Raw genomic sequence first — 20,054 nt, 5'->3', positions numbered from 1 at the left:
GTTTATATTGAGTATTTAATACTCAGTCAAGTTCCAATGTTTAAATGCTCCTACCTCTTTTAGTATAAACACATCAAAACCAATTAAATCAATACTCAAACCAATTAGTCTCTGTAGTACTACTCTCATAAGTGTTCTTAAAATCAGTAATTGTAAAATGAAAATCAATATTATAGAAGTCTCTAGGTTTGAAGTACCTTGGTGAACAAAGAAAGAGAATGCTGTCTGCTTCAGGCAAGTAGATCATTTGCCCTTTCAGGCGTAAGCAGCTGATTTCTGTGCCAGTCAGTTCATCTTCACACTCCAACTTTTCCACATCCAACAGCCCCTCCTGGTGATGAAAAGCCACCACTGTGTAAGGGCAATGGTGTGTTATGCACCAGGCCTAGTCTGTAAGTGCATTCACTACCAAGGCAGTCAGAATATTTGGAATAGACTTACTGCTTACATTAAACCCTGATTAATATATCGTTGAACACCACGCACTGTCTGTATTTTAGTACTACCTTTGAATTTGCTACTTGGAAGACACAAAGCATGGTATCTTTCTTTATATTCATGTCTGTAACTTCTTGTTTTGTTCCACCTTGCTCCTTAACAATAGTTTTGACAATAGTATTGCCCTTCTGTGAAGCTCTACCTGCACCTGGGATCATATCTAAGAAATCAATCTCTAAGATAGTTTTTTAAATAAGGCTCCTTGATGTAGTAGGTGTTACCCTACATACTGCATCTGTTCGTATCTCCTGCCTTGTCTCCTGCCCTCTTTAGAGAACAGGACACAGACCTTTGTATGAATATATGAGTCCAAGCAAGAACACATTCCATATTGGTCTCCCACACTCTTATGAAGTAAGGTAAACGTAATTACATCTCTACATTTGCTTTGAAACAACACCATAAGCTAAACTGGCCCCTTGCAGAGAAAGCATCAGACATGAATGAAGTGTGTTTACTTCATCATTCCTATAAAACATTCTGCTTAACAGCTACTCACAAATTCACACCTGTGACTCTCTTGGCTCAAAAAGGTCTGAGCATACTACAAAGAATTTTCTCTGAAGACTTCTGAGCTTTCTGCACTTCTTATCTCTCCAAAGCACACTTCCTTAAATTAAAACTGGGAAAATATTCTCTAGTTACCTTAGTCCTCAGTACGAAGACTGTATTGATATGGGAGAGGATCCCATGGAAGCTAATATCAATATGGGGCCGGACCAAGGAGAAAACTGACAACAGACTGCAATTTCCTGGCTGCAGCTAGAATATTAAAAAACGAAAAAGAAAAAAAACACTCAACTGTTATGCTTTACAATAAACATATACATAGAGCAATTATATTCCATTTTCTTAGATGACAATAGTGAATAGAAGAGAATATATACTTTATGCATCTCTCCATTGAATCACAAGGTTTTTAAATTATTCCCTTACTGCATATGGACATGACCATAAGGAACAAAGCTCTTACAGAATTAGGTTATTTTTCAAGTGCTTTTTCTAACAAGAGAAGCACAATTTAGTAAATATTATACACTTACATTGGAATTCTGTTTAAACAGAGAATCCTAAATCTGTTTTATTCATCTTTATAATTAACCTGTGAAGCATCTATCACTATGAATTTTCTATGGCTATCCATGCATAAGAGTCATCTAACCTGTGGAAGGACTCTGTATATAGCATTGCCACATTGTGTGACCACCAGATCTCTGTCAAATATGATGTGGAAAGGAAATGCCTTGCAGAAAGTGTAGGGACTGATGCGAGACTCTTGGGTACCATTTTCTTCAAATCTGTCAAGGTCCTCATAGTAGTCCTCTTCTTTAGATTCTTTTTCTTCAATTAAAAATTGAATGTGGTCACACTCCTCATTTCTCTGTTGAATAACCTAGAGAAATGAAGAAAAAAATGAAAAACTGAAAACTCTGCTACTCATTAGTAACTGGAGTGCTACTATGGAGACAGGAATGTATTTAGAAGAGAAAGATAAATTCCAGAATTATATTCACATCGTGAAAAATACAGTATTCTAATAAGAATTCCTGATTTCATAGCCTTTGTAATTACAGGTGAATAATTATGCCTTTTCTTAGCCACAGCTGCTCTCTGCAAGAGCAATATATTGAAGATCACCCAAATACAATTTATTAAGCCTGAATGAAATGCAAATCCTGAAATGAGGGGTCAAGGCTGAGGTTGTGCTTGCTATTTTTTCTTGCCAGAAGATAGGGTAGCCCCTTCCCCTGAAATGAACCTGTGTGAGCCTTGAATCCACAGAACCCTTTAATCCTTATTTTGATCAAAGCTGTTTGCAAGCTCTATAACACAACAGCAAATCGTGCCAACTGTTTAGTGATGACTAAACAGTGCTGAAAGGGTGGGCATGTCACTGACAGCAAGAAGGAAAGTGCATGGAGCACATGTCAGGATATACAGTCCTTATACATTCCAGCAGACTGCAAGATCAGAGCCAACAGACAAACCTAAAAGCAATCTTCTCTGGGCTGTAATCCATATTAAAGGAAATTACAGCAAAACCAGAATCATCTACATCAGGGGAGTATCAAAAAGGTGTCCTTAATACACCATTACACTCTTCAGTAATTTTACTCAAAGTTAGTAAAAAATATGAAATTAATAGGGATTATTTTGTTTGCAGCGAGAGTAGTGTATGGCAATATAATTTAAGCTAATAACTAGCAGAACAACATCATTTACCATGAGAAGCCAAATTCAGTTCTTTTCAAATTTAATTAGACTTAATGATTGGAAAAGAACGATTCTATTTATATGGTATTGTTTAGCAGTCATTTTCTGGAACATGTTCCACCTGATTCTACTTTCATGTTGACTCTGATCCTAAAGTCACTGAAGCAAAAAAAAAAGACTTCTTAAAATTTCTAAAGCATCCTGATTTTGCCCTTTACACATAGTCTTAACAGAGATTAATAAATGCAATTTGAAAACAGAACAGATATGCACAAACACTGCAACTGATCCCTAAAATCTTAAGTTTATTATATTTGATCTCCAAAACTGCCAAAAATAGCACTTGATGGGCTAGGGAGTGCTGATGCCTTTATGTGTTCCTAAACAAATGAAGGAGTGTAAAGCAACAAAACAGTATTTTATTGTTAAATGTTTAATTTAAGGTGGCATTGTTCTTTGATCTACAGATTGCACATCTGAAGGAAAGAGAGGCTTTTCTGGAGGACAGTTTAGAGGAAGAGCCAAATTTAGGTGCTCTATATTATGTTCTGCATTATTCTCCTCTTTCTATTGCTTATGTAACTTAGAGAAAGATCAGCATACTAAATTTACCAGCTAATGTAGGTACCCAAAGCTGGATGTACAAATAAATTCAAATGTTGATGATGAGATAAGCTAACTGCCTCAAAAACAGTCCTGGTAATTCACATGCCAGTGTACGACCAAGATAAGTGGGAAATTATGATCTAATAAGGGGTAAGCCTCAGAAAAAATAAATGATGGTCATCTGAGGGAAACACATTAAATGGGTTTGTCTAGGAGAATGGAACCTAGTAGATGAACACCTAGTTTTCCTCTGAATTCAGAATTTAAACGTTTTCCACATCTTCCTTTAAACCATTATCCCTGAAATTGTGAGAGACTGTGGCAATACTGAAGATTATCAGAAGATAGTCAAGAGTCTTAGTTCTTCCTTTCCATCACTCATGCACACTCCCACGTTTTATTTTAACAGTACCATTACTGTGGCCAGAGACAGCTGAGATTATGCACAGAAACATTTTTCAAATTGTGAAGATTTATCTCTAGAACTGATATATGCTTCCAGATTATTTCCAGTCTTGGATCTTACTTTAAAGTGTTGCTCTTGCTAAAAATGGAAAAAAACCCTGCATATTTTGGATGAAAACCTTCTTAATTCAGCAAAGCAGATTTTAAAGAAGCTAATAATTTTTAAGAAAATGTTCATATTAACAACACATCACCTTCCAGATACATTATCTCCTTATAGCCATCTTACTCACTGCACATTAGTATTCTGTTACCAACTTACAGACTTTTTCCTGCTACAATGCAGCATTTAACAGGTTGCTTTTTTAAAAATTTAATTTATTATAAATGAATGATGCATCAGTAAACAAAACTCAGGCTTAGATTAAGAAAACTATCTATAAAAATAGAACTGCTACATACTTCAAGACTCTTAACTAGTTTGAGCCATGATCCTCTGCAGATCCTACAAGCTCACACAGTGACAAAGTCAGTCCTCATACATGCTGTGCTATTTTCCAAACCTTTACAGATTAGAACTGTGCCAGTAACAGTGAAAAGCTCCAAATTTCCTGAGCATCTTCAAGTTCATTTGAAACACTATTTTTGACCAGACTCCAGGGCATCTAGAAATGCTTGCTGTATTAGTGCAACACGCTAGTGCAGCAAATGAACACCAGGCCAAACACTTGGACATGTGTCAGACCTACAAGACAGACACATCGCCAGAAGCACATTCCTGGTAAACATGATATGCTGTGGACATGGCTGGTTTATGCAATTTTATTCTGATCATCCATGCACAGACACTTATTAACAGATGCTTTAATCATACCCCTCTCCAGGCTACGAAATCTACTGATGCATCCCTAATTAACTTCCCAATGGATATGCAATTTCATGACGTCTTTTCTGCTCACACAACTTATGAACTATCTAATCTTCCTATCTCATTACGTCATCCGCCTTGTCAGCAAATTTAAAATAAGCGCTTTTGACTGTTAACATAAGATGTTAAATTCTGTTCCTTCACCCTTGCACCTACAGATCCAACCTAACTGGCCACATATTTGTCTGGCATAAGGACCTGCCCTAGATACTCTGCTATCTTAAGTAGAATAGAACTTATCTACTTCTGCAAGCAAAGTTTGCAAGCCACACAATTTCAGTATCATTTAAATATTGTTGAAGAAGCCTCTGATAAATGCTTGACAAATCAAAGTTCAGTCACAAAGCAACAAAGCCAGCAATCAAGTCTAATTCTTCCTCCCCCTGCAGTCTTAGCTGGTGAAGTGACATCAGTTCACAATGTCTAAGAGCTCAATCACCATAGTAACTGCAGTTAAAACTGAAGGGAGAAATCACTCTCTTGGTTTCAAAGAGAATATACAACATCTAACTGCTAACCTGCCTGTGCCTTCCAGGAGATGTAGTTTCAGAGTTTGTCCTTGCCTAATCAAATGAAAAGTCACACCAATATTTCAGGGAATGATAATTCAGAGAAAAGTTATTTTAAAATGAGTGTGGTTTAATGTATTTGGTGAGCTTCACACAAGACATTAAATCAAGAAGTATTTCTGTGATACAGAATATATAATGAGCACATGCTATCTGTTAAGCTGTCACTATGTGTCTACAAGACTCAATTCTGTAGATCTGAGCATATCCCCAGGACACATTTGTACTTCAGCATGGCAGGATAGAATGTCCTTGGACAGAGCTCTTTTCTGATGAGATTGTGAAAATTAATACAAAAACAGGGGGGTTTTGCCCTTTAAAGGCCAATACAGCATGAAATTTTTGATCTCTTCTGATCAAAACTGACTGGGCAATGCTGCTTAACAAAGCTCACTGTAGCTGTTTCAGAATGATCCCAAGACAAAGGATTTCACTGCGGAAATGGCAGTGGAAGACTTTCAGTTTTGTATACCCAAAGATAGAACCATGGGGATATCTGTCCCTGGCAGCTGGCTTCAGAGCAGACTGTGTCACTTCACCAAACCACTGTGCCTGGAGATAATGAAGTTTACAGCTGCCCCAGTGCCAAAATTAGAGACTGATCATGCTCCATGACCGACTTATCTTCACACACAGTTAGCACTGTAATGTGTGGACCAGTATTGCTTGTCTTCCATGACAAGTACCCAAGTAGTTTTTAGATCAGCTCTCCAGCTGGTCACATCTTCACTTTGTTTTTTCATACTGCCATTAGTAAGCCTGAAATTACCATCTTGTCAAGGACTTCCCCTGTTCTTTTCTCATTTTATATTGTAAAACATCTTCCCTATGTAAAAGATTTTGATAGTCTGCTCTCAAATAACAGAACTGCAGAAGTCTGCTCTCCCAACAGATTTTTGGGCTTTGCTGGATTATGTACAACTTGCTTTGTTGACCCATACCATTAGTAGCCTTGCGGGAATCCCTGTCTTGACTTCACCTTCACAGGTCACCCTCATCTATATACAAACAACCTCTGACAAGTGAAGCAAGAGAAGGCATAGCCAGTAGGCTGCTAACAGAGATCTCATGACAAAGTTTGTCACCAGCATTGTGATGATTTTTTAGTTCTCATACTGAGACTAGCAGAACATGAACATTCTTAATGCATACGAAAAGTCAGCAACAATTTTTGAGACAATACCTACTGCAAAAATGATTTAGTCCTAGCTCTATTTGCTAAAAATGGATTACCATATCAGAGAAGATAACACAAATTTGATTTGAATTAATTAATCAGTTAATGTCAACTTGGGCTTTCTGAACTATTCAACTGGAATTTTTAATCCAAGTTCAAAACAAATTGGTTTCCTTTCATTGCTAACAACATCTAACAGAACCAAAAATATACACTGGCCCCCTGCAACCCCGTCCCCCCTTTCCTTTTGCACACACATACTCTGGGTGTTAAAAGAGAATGAATACTTCCCAAAGGAAAGTGTTCTGGAAAAAAGGAAGCCCTACTTTATTTAAGAAGAAGATGTATGGTTTTAGACACAGACACAGACACAGACACACACACACACACATATATATATGCACACAAAATTGTTCTGAGACTGAAGAAAGGTGACAAAATTAAAAAATTTTTTCTATTCAGCTATTTCTCCACCAAAAGAAACAATGTGAGACAAAACAAGAACAATAGTTCTTTAATATTTAGTTTCCTCTTGTGATCATTAGCTGGTTTTCTCTGCAGGTTGAGGAAGGTGATCCTTCCCCTCTCCTCAGAACTGGAAAACCACACCTGGAGTGCTGTATCCAGCTGTGGGCTCCTCAGTACAAGACAGATACAGAGCTTCGAGACAGAGTCCACACCCTCTAGGGAGAGCTGCTAGGATGGTCAAGGCACTGGAGCATCTCTCAGAAGAGGAAAGGCTGAGACAGCCAGCACTGCTCAGCCTGGAGAACAGATGGCTCAGCAGGATCTCATCCATGCACACAAATACCTGAAGGGAGGATGAAGAGAGGATGGAGCCAGGCTCTCTTCAGTGGTGTCCAGTGCACAGACAAGAGGCAATGGGCACAAACTGAAACACAGGACATGTTGTCTGGACATCAAGAAATACTTTTCTACTATGAGGGAGATGTAGCACTGGCACCTGTTCAAAGAATTTTCAGAGTCTCCATCCCTAGAGATAGCTAAAACATGTCTGAGTATGGCCTAGAACAACTGGTCCTAGGCGGCCAGGCATGAGCAGGTGAGGTTGAACAAAATGACCTCCAGAAGTTCCTTCCAACCTCAGCCATTCTGTAAGCCATGAAACAAAATCTAACCACTTAATGAAACAAAACCAGCATTATCAAAACAATCTCTTCTAGCACCTATACAGAGACTTGTAATATATCAGACAAATTCAACCAAAGTTTCATGAAAATACAGAATTAGAAGCATGTATTCTCTCAAGCATTTGTTCAAAACAGATGGAGAAAAGTGGATAACGAAGTATTAGACATCAAATTTCAGATATAAACATTATACTAATATAAAGAGAACTGCAGGACTTACTAAGTCAGTCCTGTGTTGAACTGTCATGTAAGTGCTTTGGATAAAGATATTTGAAAGACAACACAGAATCTCTTTTTGCAAGTCAGAAGACAACTCCATAATAACACTGGAAACTTTGAGCTAGGCACTGAGGTTTTTATCATATTTTTAAAAAACCCAAAACATTCTTCCTTAAGCAAAAATCTAACTGAGGTTCAAACCAAAAATTTTACAGTAGAGGCACTGATTGGTCCACAAAACCGAAAGAATTAAAAGCAATTCCACTGTTTTTCTGTGCTGCGCTGTTTCAAACAATGCATTGCGAACAGAACAGAACACAAAAGCACTGATTCACTAAATTACGAGGCAAAGAATGGAGATGAAAGAAGTTGGTCTATTTTTTCTTCTATTTACAATATTTTGAACAGCAAAGCTACCTAGTTATCACAATGCCAGACTTTAAAACCTTCACTCCATACCATTCGTGATTAATATCTGACCTGGAGTAATGGAGGAAAACTTTCAGTGTCTGTGGATAAGCTGCGAATTTCAGCTTTTTCTTCATTTTTAGAGAATAAATTCTCTCCTTATCTACCACTGAAGTTTCTGAGTACCTATGGAGTACAGCAGTGTGTAATGTTTTAGAGATGTCAAGACATAGGCTTTATTAATCAGGAGAGACATGAAAAACTTCAGGGTTAAGGGTACATGACTTTCTAACAGGGAAAAGGTTAAAACTGGGGTAACACAAAATAAGACAATATACACTTTCTTCAGTTTAGAGGTTTAGTATTATTTTTTAGGCACCTATGTGCTTCTACCTCAGACAGTCTAGAAGAATAGTGTAGATTTAAATTAGACTTTGCATTTGTTTAGGTTTGACTAATGCTATTAAATGTCTACTTATATACAGCAGAACTGTAAAATTTCCTGAAAAGCCTAAAATAGTCAAATTAAAAAAAGAAGTAAATACATGATAAATATTTAAACCTCTTTAGAACATATATTATTTGTGCAAAGTTCTAGATGGATATTAATACAATTTTCTCAGCAACGTAACCTTCAGATTGAGAGGGCAGTTTATCAAAAGTTTGTGCTGCTAGCTGCTTTGGACAACCCAGATTTCTCCTCTGCCCTACGGAACACTTTTGCCTCTGTGTGGACCTCTGAGAGACAGAACACTAAACCATGTAAAGGAACACATGAAAATAAAAAAAATAAAAAACCCTGTTGTTTTGAACCCTGTTCACTTCCTCAGTACAGTTTATTTCATAACTTGACACCACCTGGAAGGCAGAGCTGAAGAAGCTACAGAAGGACAAACCTGAGCACTGAGAGAACAGGGACTGCTTAAGCTGCTACCAAAAGAAATGCTTGTCAAGCAACAACTTCAGCACTTTTGCAGCCAACTTTCCAACATGGTCCTCCTTGTCTGTCTCAACACTCCACATAAACAGGGATCTAAAAAGAGGCTTGTTTTGATTCTGTTGTATCCTTCTGTATCTGATTACTAACACCTGCTGCAAAAGTTTGACCTGTGGTTTTCTACAAAATAGAATCTAAACAAGGACACAAGTATATCACCACACTATACACAACTAGACATCTACTGTAAACCTGAGCTAGCTTAGAACAGGAAACCTAAAAGGCAAATACTCCAATTCAGCAGTAAAAATATCTTTGTCATTGGATTGCTTGCAAATCTCTTGCCTGAGCAAGATCATGTTTGTGTGATAAAATAATGAAAGCATTTTCTCAGCAAGCACACAATGAAACTGTGCTAGAAATGTCGTATGACTACGGAATATTTAAAAAACCCAAAGAATGATTGGTGTATCTGCTTAGATTCTTTTCTACTTGATGAAAAAAATTTATATTAGTTGCAATATTTCTAATAGAAAAAAGCTTTCATTTTTTGTTTCTCCCCCCCCACCTTAGACCAAACTCTGATTTTATACTATTACATATGCAAGACCTGATCAATTACATCTTTCTGTCGATCTGTATGGGCAAACATTTCACAAGTGACAGAGCAATGTCATTACATAAACTCTGTCACTGAGGAACATTCTTGTTCACATTCATTCATTCACTGAGGAACTTCTGGGGCTCCAGGTGCCAGCCACACTTCCATGCAATGACAGCAAGAAACCCACAAACAGATCTTATTCTGGGAAGAACCTGGCATGCTGGCTGGAAGGAAAACAGTGCTTGCTACCCAGGCCTCATCAATGCACATCAATCCTCCTCACAGTCTGCACAGAGATGAAGAATACAGGACAAAGAGGAAATGTCTGTATTCTCAGAAAACACAGAAGACAGTAAGAAATATATGCCAAACATAAAGGGGGGAAAAAAGCACCCCAAATGAGCCAGTATAAATTTCTTTACATGTGCTCTTTACAATCCTTTTCTGAATAAGGGGATATTGTTCTGTACTGTTCCCAGTCAGGTCTGCTACCAATTAGAGCTGGCCTTCTCAGCACATGGCTGTGTCCTTCAAGCAACACAAATGATCATGGCTCTCAGTACTGATGCCACTTCTTCACAGAAGACAGCAACAGCAAAAATTACTTTTTGCCATCACTTCACTTTTGATTTTCTTGGTTTTTTCCTACTGACATAAATTTTCAATGAGTATATCACTTCAGATATTACCTTCATGTCTATTTCTGTACCATGGATCTGTTGAGCTACTGTTTTGATGATGCCAATGACAATATCCTGCAGACCTTCTCTTTCTGAATAGTAATGCAGAATGAGTCCCTTTCCCTTCTCTGCATCAGTGCATCTGAAGGAAGGGGCTCGCATACCCGGGTAAATAGTAGCGAGGTGGTCATGCAAAGCATCCAGGTTCTGGAAGAAGAAATTAAAAACATGATTATAAGTCATTCACTTACTATTTATGAAGAAAATAAGCACATATTTTGTCCAATCTGGACATTCCCTTTCTCTTACTGCTCATACTTCTACACATTTGCCTTATTCTCTGTAGAACTGCCATCACAGCAGGCTTTTCAGGTAGCCGAAATATTCTGTCTACCATGGCAACATTTGAACAATGAATGGCATACAAATAAGGACTATTATAAATTACTCCAGATAGTAAGAAGTCGTGCTTGATTATGCTCTATTTTGAAACATTCAGATGATTAAAGACCTTCTGCGTGTTTCTCAGTCTGGTACCACATCCAGTTTCATTCCTTCCAATTACAGTCTCTATAATCTCCTCTTCAAATATTAATTCAGGAGCCAAATACAAATAAGCATGTCTGAATAAACATAAATCTTTGTCCTTACTATCAGTGAAAAAGCCTAGTCCTGACACCATAAAGTTTACAGGGCCTGACAAAGTTCAAATTTTAAAGTAAAGATTTAAATGCTTGAATATATCTTTTCTTTTGACAATAGCTGAAAAACGCCACGAAATAAACAGAAGTAGCACAGCTGCTGTAATAATTTATCAGAAAAAGCTGTTCAAGAAAGGGAAGAGATCTTTTTTAACTTTAAATTTTAACTACACAAATTGTGATCTGGACAGGTAAGCTAAATTATAAACTGATAGGGTAATTAAAGAGAACAGTGAGATCAAAATCACACTTAAAACAAAACACTAGATTCAACTTTGATTGTGAAGCAATTATCAGGGATCCAGGTTGCTATTTACTGAAAATTAAACATAGAAGGAGAAACCTAGTTTGCAGGATAGAGTTGCAACCCACAATTTTTTATTTATGCTGTAAAATTCATATAACGCCTTACATCTTAAGTCCGGAACATTACTGCATATTTTAAATGTTGTTCTCTCACTGCCCTGCAAGTGACTGCTACCACCAGGCTTTGCATATTGTTTACTGCCAACACAGGAAGTGAAGTGAAAATATTTTCAGTGTGCTGTCTGGGAAATTCTCCACCTTTCATGAGCATCTGTCGATCACCAAATTTGTGGAGGCATAGTGAACTTGATTTCATGTGAGCTGTGAAGTGCTTGAACAGCTGCCTTTTCTCTTGGAGACCTCCAGACAAAATGACACTCTTAGCAATGAATTCCGTGGGATGCACTTAGCCTGGAATTTCCTCCTTCAGTTTTTCAGCTTGTTTCCAATTCATGTTTTTGTTGCTATATCAACATCTCCAAATTAGAACATGAAGAGGCAACAATCTGGGTGTCAATTCATTCCAGCTGTTAGTGGGCATTGACAAAAAAACATAATGCTTGAAGGCAAATTCTGTAAGAACTTTGCAGGGTTCAAGACAATGAAATTGGAGGAGACTACTTTGAAAGAGTGTGGATGAGAAAAGAGCAAGAGAGATGACTGTCTCTGAAAGATTGCCCCACCGTCTCCTTCAACGGATGCAGAACTGCAGTTTCAGTAGATATGCCTCAGAAACAGCCGGGATATATTAACCTTTTGGAGAAAAACTCTCAGGGAGATACATGGGAAAAGATGATCATCTTTCAGTCACACAGTCACCAGCTGAAGAATTTCAAACAGGGAACAGCCAATGTCAAGGAAAGAATTTTTGTAAAATGGTTGTCTAAGTATTAAGTCTGGCACAATGGTGACTACCAATTGGCAGTAGACCCATTCTGCAAAACCATCTGCCACCCTTCCACTCCTTTATAGCCAACTCTGTCAAAGCAGTGCCACAGGTGAAGTCCATGTGATAGGTCCTTCAGCTTTTACTCCCTAATCTTCCAGAGTGGGGGACTTACAGCTTACTGTATTCAAAACCTCAATCTGACACATAGCCAAGGAGTAGACATGTTTTTTCCAGATCATGGAGCTGAAATCACTCCTGGGCCTAGACACTGTCATTGTTACTCCTACTCCTATTTCTTTGTTGCGTTCAATCCATTCTAAGTTGATATTGCAGATTCTAAAAGAACAAACGTCTTTTTTCTGGTATGTTCACCTGCTGTGAGCCAGAGGTGAGGTCAGGTACAGTTTATAATAGGCTAAGCTCTCTCCCTGAATTCTTGGCTCCTAGACTGCTCAGATGTATGCCAGAGCTTGTGCTTGGACCAAAGAACAATTCCAGAGCTATGAGGAACAGTGATCAGCTCCTTGGAGAAACACAAGGGAATCTCCTTGAAATAACAAGCAGTCTTAAAGTCTGTCCTTAAATAGGGCTGATCCTGGTCTGTCTAAAAGTGAGAGTTGTGGTTGGCACCTGAACTACAAACCTATGTACCACAAACAGCGCTATGTGGTACACAGCACCTGGAGATTTATCTAAAAGAAGAGTTACTCCCCTGAATTTTAATGCACTGCAAGTATGAAGTCTAAATAGCAATGTGAACAATTCCTTAAATGAGAGAACTAACCACTTTGATTTTCATTCAATAGAAAGCTACTAAACTGAACATAAAATCACACTTTGAGTTTCTTAGGAGGTACCTCTTTTCACATTGCTTCTCTTTGGTACAGTGTCTTTAAACATGATTTGAAAATTTTCCATGCTTGAGTTTTTCACATAAAGTATAAATATTTGATTTAGTTGCCCTTTTTATTTTCCTCTTTATGAAGCTTGAAGTACCTGTGTTTCAACTATGAATAAACTAAATTTTCTTGAGATGTCAAAGGAAATGGAATATAAACGTGAGATTTATTTTTATATATTTAAAAAAGCTGCAGTTCTCAATTATTTTGTATATATCCTGGACTCAGTATACATCTCAAGAAACACTTTTTGGAACTCTATTATGTTAAGAACCTGAGAGAAGTTTGGGACATTAAACCCAATCTGCACCTATTTTTGTAACAGGTATATAAAGTAGTTTCCTGACCTAATATAACTGCTGCAAGATGCAAAACTAATAAATCACAGGTAATGTTGATTTTCCATTGCAATAAAAAGCTAAAAAGTACTCTTCTGGCACAGCTACTAATATGTTAGCCCTGTTAACATTTAGAGAAGTATATAATAGCCAGTGTCATCTGTTAACACTGAAATTCAAACAAAGCAACTTAAAATACTGCCCTTAGAAGAATATAAATGTAAGCTGTTTCCACTTTTATAATGTTTGGTGTGTATAACAAACATGTCCAGTCCTTCCACCAGCACATATGGTAAGGAATGAAAAGAGAAGTATATTATATGGAAAAGGGCATGAGGGAAAGCAAATAGCATCTGTATTTCTGGTCTATACATGAGTACCCAAAGTTACTCCTGAATAAAACCAAAGTATCTGAAGGCTTGCTTTGAGCGCAGGCTGTGAATGAAGCTATGAAATATAAAGGGTGGCACATCCCATAGTGGTTTACAGATTGCTCATGATATGCACATGTTGGAACATCAACATACCCTGTTCTGCCCAGCAACTACAGTCTGTGGGATTTGTACAAGAAGTCTGGGTTGACTGTATCTAGGATGCTCTGGAATGATGCAGGTTTTGGTGCAGCAAGACACACAAGTAAATATTCAAGAAATCAGCAAACAATGATTCTGCTTTTTCCCTTAGTGCTGGAGGAATTTTAAGGGTAAAGGTGACAGGAGGCTGCTATATATTCAGAGAAAATCAAAAGTTTTCATAGTCAGCTTTTGAGCACTCTTCAGTTCAATTCTTTGAACCTCATTACAGTACACAGTTCTTTCCAAGAGTGATGTAGATCACAAACCTTAAATACAAAGTGCTTACAGAAGTGAGCAACTTTCAGGTGATAAAAAAGGGCATTTTTCTACACCTAGAAATAACAACTCTAGAGAAGGTATTTCTTCCACACTATTAAACAATCGTTTTCATTTTGTTTGTGTTTACAGTGCAGTATCATGCTGTTCTGCAGTATCCCACCCTCAGTTCATGGATGAAGGATAGCATCTTAAAAGATAAGCTGTTATGAGTCCTAGCTCTGCACACAACTGTTAGAAATATCCAGTATCTATAATTAGTCAGAGATAATAGAAGAAATATAAAACATGAATATCACATTTTCTATTATGATAAATAAGGTAAGTCCACTTAACCTAGACCACCCCTGCAATCTGTTGCGTATGAATACTCCTGTTCCAAATTTCTCTTTGGAATTTCAAATTAAATTTCTATTGACTAGGCCACAGTTCTGTCTGATATCTGGAACAATTTTGCACAAAATTCTTACCTGCAAAAACTCTCTGACATTTGAGCCCAAAACACGTAGAATTGTATCATAACCAGATTCTTGACAAAACACAAAAAACATCTTCCCAAACATCTGAAGAATTTCCCCAGCATTTAAATCTAGTTAAAACAGGAAAATATGATTCAGTCCAAACACTGTATTTCATGCACTTACTTATTTCTTTTTACTCTTGTACTCACAAACAAGAAAGACAGTACTTAAATCCTACCCAGATCCAGTAGGTCAAGAACAAAGCAAGATTCAGGGCTCATATGGCAAATAGAGAGTATCCAATACAGGAATTTCATTAAGAGTTACCAATTACTACTATTATTTCACCACATTGTGCATTTCACACATGTACAGCATTTAGATTTTGATACAGAAAAATGAATCACTTCTTGAAAATAGAGGAACTTGGTTGTTCGTAATGCTCGCCTCAGCAAAGTTAATTCCAATTTACAATAGCACGAAACCACATCAGCTGCTCCAATTCAACATTACTACAGTCATCAGTCTTATAGATTTTTGGCTAATTACTCATGCAGAACAATTTCATACCGCACTTGGGTCTGCAGATAAAATAATGCTGATGGGCATAATTCTACCTTTTCAATTCCAGACCAGAGCTGCAATGATTGAAAATGAATGCAACCCAAATCAATGGCTGATATGCAATTAAATGAAACGTGTCCATGCCACAAGCATTTCTGTGACTCAGCACTATTCTTCAGCAGAGATCAAGGATTCATTCATTCATTCATTCATTTATTCATTCACTGCTCTTGCAGCAGTGGTTGAAACTTGCAGTTGCAGCAGGATATTGTTACTTCACGACTGCTCATTACACTGCCCATGTTGTGTGGATGAGGTATATTTCTTCAGTTTAAGATGGAATACTTTGGAAATAATAAAAATAATTTCAAGCAATAAAATAAGTAATTTTTTCTTAGAGAAATAAAGAAAGGCAATTCTCTCTCCTAAGATTTAAAAAAATTCTCTAACCAATACTCCGTTTTCACTTCCCCTGTGCTAAATCCTGTTCCTCTCTGCTGCACAGATTTGGGGGGCAGGAGGACATTACCTTTTTTGTGATGAATGGGTAAAGAAGATATCTGCATTACTTACTAAGGACCTTGCTTGCAGCTGCAACAAGGTCATAGGTTTTGGAATCATCGTAAATTATTCTGACCAGAAACTGTCCCTCTTCATCCAGCTGAGCCTCCTTCCTAAAAAGAAAATAGAATAAAATATTTTTGCTTGAGGGAAAAGCACCATATGTATAAAGCATTTTAAAACAAGTAAGTTTGTATAGTTATTTAAGACAGAAAATTAGAAATAAATTCGTTCCATATCCCAGTCATTAGTGTACAATACAAATATTTCAGACCACAAATGTTCTGAAAACAATAATTAGCGACAAGAAAATAAACATGATTTTTCAGTACAGAGCCTCAAAAAGAAGTTGCTATACTTATAAAGACACAATTTGCATTTTAAAATAAGAAAGTATCCAATAATGCAGCCCATGATGGGCTCTTTAAACCCTTTTGTTTTTTCATTCCAACACATTTTAATTACACTTTATTTCAAAAAGGCATGGGATGTTTCTAACAACCATTTGCACATACATCCAAAGAGGAATTTAAAGTACAGATGCAGGTACCAAATCAAATATCTTTTTTCAGAATTGTGCACATGCCAAGCAGATAGGAAGAAAAAGGATGCTAGGATTTTGCAAGGCCTTGTTCTCACATTGCACATTGATTCTCACATGTAAAGTGTCACCACTTAGCTAAAATACAATAAAAATATACATTTCTTCACTAAAGAAAACAACTCTCTACCCCAGGTTTAAGACAAGACTCATATATATGTCTTGTGCACGCTGACACTAAGTAAGAAACCAAAATGACTGCTTTTTTTTTGGGTCCTTTACTATTCTCTTCAACTTGAACATCAAGTCAGCAGCTTGCCCAAAAGGCAGCACAAATCTCTAGGCTCTATTTTTTTACTGAGGAAAACAAGTTGATCCCCCAGACAATGAAGGAACTGTCGTGCCTTCCAAGCTTTGCTATCTGGCACAAGTGAGTTACTAGGGAGGACACACAAGTGCCTTCCTGCCTGTTTTACCCTGTCTGCACAGCACAGGAGGCAAGAGGGTGCAGCACTGGTGAGTCCCAGCTCTTGGGAGGGGACAGGGAGCACCTCCATGGGCAGGCAGAGCCCAGGACACTGAGGAGGCAGCTGCCCATGGGGTTGGTCCTGCTGTGCACAGAGCATGCCAATGGACATGGCCCTGTCTCTGCCCAGTTTCATGTAAAGCAGTATGCTTATTTCCCTTGCAAATTTTCCTTCAGCAAATGAGGATGTGCAGAGGGGCCTGCTGTGCTCTCTGATGAAGTCCTCATCTGGAAAATGAGCACAGCCTCCTTTCTCAGTATGTTTTTTAAAATAGGTGTTCACCTTTTGTGGTGTTGCCTACTATGACTCTCTATAGAGACGGTGTGCTTTGCAGAAATAATGATGGAAGAGGAGACATTTGTAAGTACTCATGCTCTAATTGATGTACTTAGAATATATTTTGGCTCAGCAAAGCTAATATGATTATGGCATCATTAGTATATTTGCAGGTGGAGGGTCACAGCTACCTCATTAAAAAGAAATTATACCCTTTCATCTAAATGTATCTCCATGCTGCAGTTCATTTCAGGAAGTCAAAAGAAAGGCAAAAAGACAGGAAAGCCTTGAAATGAATTACTGAATCACATCTTGCATCACACCAAAAAAAAAAAAAGGTATACAATGTTGCTCTTCAGAAAAACACCCTTAGATTTAGAAAAAAACTATTAAAAAAGGCAGATTATAAGGCAGGCTCTTAAAAAAAATTCTAAGGGCAAGGGATACAAATCAAGACAGTCCTCAACTTGGTAGTAGTATAATTATTTTTCTAATTTACAAACTGAAGAGGACAGTGAGTAAACAATTATTTACTAGTACCATGGTAATGAGGAGCTTTTATCAGAGTATGACTGGTAAATTGAGTAAATACAAAGAAATGCTCTTTGAGATATGGCTCAAGCCTACAGAGCCAATATTTCTAACTTCTGAATTTTTCTTGGTCACCAGAAGAATGATAAAGATCTACAAAAAGAAAAATTCTAAATCTATTATGTAAAACACTGCATCCCCTTTTACGTCAAACACTTTCCATTATCATAACATAATCCCCCATACATTAAAACCAAATTATTTGACTGTAACTCAGGTTTTAATTTCCTAAAGTGGTGTCATTAATTTTAAAAGTTAATTAATACAAAATAATAATGCCTGCAGAACAATTCAAGCATTTACAGATGCAGTGGAATTATCCATTCATGGAAACAGAAACATTTCCTGAGGTACTCAAAGGGGAGAGGTCTGAGAATTAAGTATTCTCGTTGATCTTAAAACTGCTGGATGGCAAATGGTACTGCTGGGAAGGACTGGTTCCCTTCTCATATGGCAGTATTTTATTGACCTAAGTGAAATGACTTGTCATCTAACCCTCCAGTTTGTAATCATCAGTCTCTGGTAATCTGTTCACTTAATGGATGTCTGGAACCCATTATTTTCTTTTTCCTCTTCATCTTCTTTTAATCTTGCTCCTCATATTCTTCCCACTGTCCAAAAATTACACAACACTGTTTTTATATTTCAAAAATATATTATTTATTAAAACCAGAAGTATTGTAACTGTTACTTGACATAAACATCTTTATACTCACTCTAAGCATGATGAACTGAACACAAGCAGTGCAATTTTCCTAAAGAAATGTGACAAGGCTATAGGGGAGATGTGACTAAATATGTCTCAGAACTCCACCTAAAAGAAACATCACTCTCTATCCAATGACTTGAAAAATATTGTAATAACCTTAATTAAGCAGAGTCTTAAGCAGGAAGAGAGGTGGGAAATGGTGCCTTGAAACGTAAGAGATCAGTCAGGGACAAGAAGGTAAAGTTTACACCTCCTAAGAACAGAACTGAAATGCATATGAGGAAAGAAAACCATCTTGATTCTTTGGTTCTCATAACATGGTATGTAACAACAAGCCAGCGACAGTTTGGAGGGATGTTTGCAAAGGATGAACAAACTTTCCCACATCTCAAATACATGCTGTGCTTTCTTTTAGTCTCTCTGATCTGAGCCAAACCACAAAGGATAATACACACATCTGGAAAAGCAATGAACATCCTCAAAAATACTGCATACTTACATAGTCCAGTAGACACAGATTTTCTGTGTGAGAATTTTCCCTATGAAAAACTGACCCAGTTTGATGATGTTGGTATCTCTTTCAAAACTTCTTGCATTTCTTTTCAACTACATTGACTGGAACTTTTCCTGTTTACTTCTCTATGCCAAGCCATGCTTCTTTTTTTCTTATTTTATTTGTCTTTAGTTTACTTTGTCAAAGTTTTTCCTCAATATCTGTAATTTCCCTGAGCTACCACTTTTTAAAATCACCACTGGTTATTTCAGTTATTTCATCCTATTCCATATAATTATTTTAACTGTTTTTTCCTAGTTTACTCTAGATGCTTTGGATCACTCAGCAGCCATCTTCTCTGTAGCCTTATTGATATATTTCCCATTACAAATATTTTTAAGGTGAGCAAAATTTTCTAGAAAATTTGTCAAAGTAAATATTTACTCCTGCAGGGGATTACACTTCTCTGTTAAAACCATGCAGGCAAAAATGTCTTTGCTTGTTCTACAAATACAGCAAATACCATGACAATGGCTAATCTAAGTCTGTTTCAAAAGATAAACTGCTTTTTTAAGATGCATGCTTGAAAATTATTAAATTTCAGAACTTTCTTCTTCCAAGTCCATTCCTTCATACTACTGAGATCTGTTGTGCTGGTGCATCCCAGCAATTTAGATAGGTGTTGAGCTGAAATAAAATTCAGTTAGATAGCTGTTTTTCTGTATTATTTTTCTGCTTGATGAATTTCCCTGTCTGCTCCATCACCTGTTCACAGAAGTTGCTCTGCATACAGACAACACATAGGCAGAGTGATTGTGGACAGACTTCTGAAGCCCTTCTGCCTCCCTCAGTAATCTAACAGTAGTGAGAGCTTCCAAAAGTCCTTCTCTCTGAAATACTACTCTTCAGACTATATGCAATGGGAAAATCTGCTGCGAGCTTATCCAAAAT

At 37.2% G+C, this 20,054-nt stretch overlaps 1 protein-coding gene across 1 annotated transcript in view; it reads right to left on the bottom strand.

The window, feature by feature from the left end:
- The window catches only part of GUCY1B1 (guanylate cyclase 1 soluble subunit beta 1), a 41,891-nt gene that overhangs the window by 9,971 nt on the left and 11,866 nt on the right, over positions 1-20,054 (bottom strand). Inside the window, exons 3-8 of the mRNA XM_064417463.1 lie at positions 15,979-16,079; positions 14,851-14,969; positions 10,406-10,603; positions 1,661-1,891; positions 1,144-1,260; positions 198-331 (exon numbers count right to left, since the gene is read on the bottom strand). Coding sequence (XP_064273533.1) covers positions 198-331; positions 1,144-1,260; positions 1,661-1,891; positions 10,406-10,603; positions 14,851-14,969; positions 15,979-16,079 — 900 coding nt within the window. The remainder of the gene's footprint in view (positions 1-197; positions 332-1,143; positions 1,261-1,660; positions 1,892-10,405; positions 10,604-14,850; positions 14,970-15,978; positions 16,080-20,054) is intronic.

Source organism: Passer domesticus, chromosome 4, assembly GCF_036417665.1.
Source record: "Passer domesticus isolate bPasDom1 chromosome 4, bPasDom1.hap1, whole genome shotgun sequence".
Lineage (NCBI taxonomy): Eukaryota > Metazoa > Chordata > Aves > Passeriformes > Passeridae > Passer > Passer domesticus.
The sequence above is the reverse complement of the archived record's forward strand: the minus strand, read 5'-3'. Positions and strand labels throughout refer to the sequence as shown.